Genomic DNA, 3,131 nt, shown 5'->3' on the forward strand with positions numbered 1-3,131 from the left:
ATATATGTAAGCATAATATATATTCAGAGTTTTCAACAAAATCCTCCTCTGATATTTTATTATCATATGGAAATGACTAACAGTTCTCTAAGATTCTTTCAATGACTCCAAAATCTATTTAGGCATATGAAAGCTAAAAAGACTTGAATTATGAAAGAAAAAATTACAAGTATGTTTGCAATCTGAGGATCAGCTAGCAATGAAAAAAATATCTAAAATGTTATTAAGGAGATAAGCTCTCTAAAATGTGAGCTAATACCTAAAAAAACCTAGAAATCATTTAATGAGCAGGAGAAACTTTGAAATATAGCTACATATGTGTATACATGTATATTCATATATGTATATGTATGTATGTGTGTGTGTGTATATATATTTATAGGCAGTCTCCTAAAAGACAGTTAAATTTTCAGCTTTCATAATTACCTGCACAAACATATGCACACATACAGCTACATATGTATAGCAGTATGTATATACCTGCATTTCATATGTATACATATATAAATACACACATGAACACACACAAGATAGAAGTACATTCTGGATTGTTTCAACCATCAAAAAAATATAGAACATAGACAAATCATAGAATATACAACAAAAACAAAATACATAGAACAATAAGAAACAAATAGAAAATGTGCAACTGTGACAAAATTAAAAAGATCATTTATGTTCCAAGAAAGTAAACAGTGTAGAAGAATAAATTTCTTACTAATGGTTATTAGAAAAAAAGTTTCTTCCCCTAATTCACACCTAACGCCATAGGGATTGTATCTTACAGGTTTTCTGTCACTTCTCTGGTTGAGGTCCCCAAAGGTTGGAGTACTTCGGGCATTAATTCAGAATTGACAACATTAAGAAGGACAAATAAAAGGTGACCCTTGAAGTGAGGAATCCTTTAGTATCTCACTGAACTTTTTAGAGGAGTTTGGCAGAAGTAAAGAATCAGAGGATGAGAGGAAAATATTGCCAAGTAGACGAGCAGTGACTGTTCTGATGCTGATCCTTAGGAGACGTATTCAAAGGTATTTACCTAGAGGTTTTTAGATTAGGAGAAGCATCCTACTGAATTAAATGGACATATACTGAGTATGACTGAGAATTAGGGCTTCATTGTTTATAGGAGAAGGAGAAAGGATTAAACATGTATGTAATGTTTATTGTGCCATGCAATGTGTTAAGTGTCTTACAAATATTATCTCAGTGAAATGGACCGTAATATATGAAAGATAGTATTGAACTTTGCACACACATACATTTATCTTTTTTCAGGATTATTGAAAATGTCAATGATAATTTTTCTGTGATTACTAAGAAAATCAAAAATACATTGAAAGAAAAGAATGATAAGCAGCAGAAATGGTTCCCAAACTTCAGCTTTACAGCTCTGCTATGAGAACATCAATGGGTCTTGCATTAAAGTCTCTTACTCTCCTGGACTCCGAGTTATCCTCTACCTGGCTCTTGGCTCTGGGATTGTGCTGGCTGTCTTGGGAAACCTTCTGGTCATGATTTCAATTCTTCACTTCAAGCAGCTGCATTCTCCAGCCAATTTTCTTATTGCCTCCTTAGCTTGTGCTGACTTTTTGGTGGGAGCCACTGTGATGCCCTTCAGCATGGTGAGATCTGTGGAGAGTTGTTGGTACTTTGGGGAGAGTTACTGTAAATTTCACTCATCTTTTGATGGTTCCTTTTGTTATTGTTCTATTTTTCACTTGTGCTTCATCTCCATTGATAGATACATTGCTGTGACTGACCCTCTTGTTTATCCAACGAAATTCACTCTGTCAGTTTCAGCCATCTGCATCCTGTTCTCCTGGTTCCTTGCTATTACATTTAGTTTTTCACTGTTTTATACAGGTGCCAATGATGATGGACTAGAAGAATTAGTAAGTGCTCTCACCTGTGTGGGAGGTTGTCAGATTGCTATGAATCAAGACTGGGTACTGGTAGACTTTCTGTTGTTCTTTATTCCCACTCTGGTTATGGTTATTCTTTATTGTAAGATTTTTCTAGTAGCTAAACAACAGGCTAGAAAGATTGAAAGTATGAGCAACCAAACTGAGTCATCCTCAGAGAGTTACAAAGCCAGAGTGTCCAAGAGGGAGAGAAAAGCAGCTAAAACCCTGGGCATTGCAATGATTGCATTTCTGATTTCATGGTTCCCATATTTTATTGATTCAATAATTGATGCATTTGTAGGGTTCATCACCCCAGCATATATGTATGAAATTTTCATTTGGCTTACCTATTATAACTCAGCCATGAATCCTCTGATTTATGCTTTCTTTTATCCTTGGTTTCGAAGAGCAATCAAATTGATTGTCACTGGGAAAGTCTTCAGAGGTCACTCTTCAACAATAAATTTGTTTTCTGAAAAAAATTAAAGTTTTTGATTCAAGAAGGTAAAATATGGAACAAAGTTAAAAATGGAACAAGTGAAATGTTATGAGATGAAAGTATGTTCTTTTCACTCAATCTAAATTCCAATTTCAGGATTCATGTTTAAAAAATTTTATCACGACAAATTACATGTGAGTAGTCGTGTCTTCAAGCTATTTTCAAAGTTGCACTCCTGTTCCTGTCTTTTCTTATTTGACATTTGCTTTTGTTCATTATTCTTCCCTTGTACCAAAGAGTATAATCAATATTTTATAATCTTATCGAAAGCCTTTTCTCTATTAGCCTTTTACTTGTAGTAGGTAAGCCATATATATTGTCTATTATGCTTTTTTCCAAGAACATTTATATCTTTTCTTCTTTTTAAAGATTTTTTAAAAATTTTCACATGTAAGAAATTGGAATAATTTTCTGTTCTGTAGTTAACAATTGTATTCATTTGAATCAGTAACATTGATGTTTTCATTTCTATTCTGGATTATATAATTCTGTGGTTTATTTTATCTTTCTCTTTTATTTTTTTAAAGAAACGAAAGGGAGAGATCAATCTCTCCAGTAGCCAATAATCAAGTTTTCTCTATGTGAAAGGAGTTCATACAATCACAGTGGTTTTCTGCCCTCAAAATCCTTGGCTTTCTTTATATCCTAATCAATGAGAGAACTACCTAAAATAGTCAAATTTACATGTTTTTAGAAGAATCAGTGCACTTTATCATTATTTTTAT

General features: G+C 33.1%; 1 protein-coding gene across 1 annotated transcript; it reads left to right on the forward strand.

Moving 5' to 3' along the window:
• Positions 1–1,349: 1,349 nt before the first annotated feature.
• Positions 1,350–2,393, forward strand: LOC127561542 (trace amine-associated receptor 7c-like). Its single transcript, XM_051996737.1, has one exon. It carries the CDS (start codon positions 1,350–1,352, stop codon positions 2,391–2,393), a length of 1,044 nt encoding a protein of 347 aa, XP_051852697.1.
• Positions 2,394–3,131: the final 738 nt, after the last annotated feature.

The sequence above is a fragment of the Antechinus flavipes genome, chromosome 4 (genome assembly GCF_016432865.1).
Source record: "Antechinus flavipes isolate AdamAnt ecotype Samford, QLD, Australia chromosome 4, AdamAnt_v2, whole genome shotgun sequence".
In the NCBI taxonomy this organism is placed as follows: Eukaryota; Metazoa; Chordata; class Mammalia; order Dasyuromorphia; family Dasyuridae; genus Antechinus; species Antechinus flavipes.

What these genes read in the sequence shown, in the direction of transcription:
- LOC127561542 (XM_051996737.1), top strand. Translation starts at nt 1,350, where the DNA reads ATGATAAGCAGCAGAAATGGTTCCCAAACTTCAGCTTTACAGCTCTGC.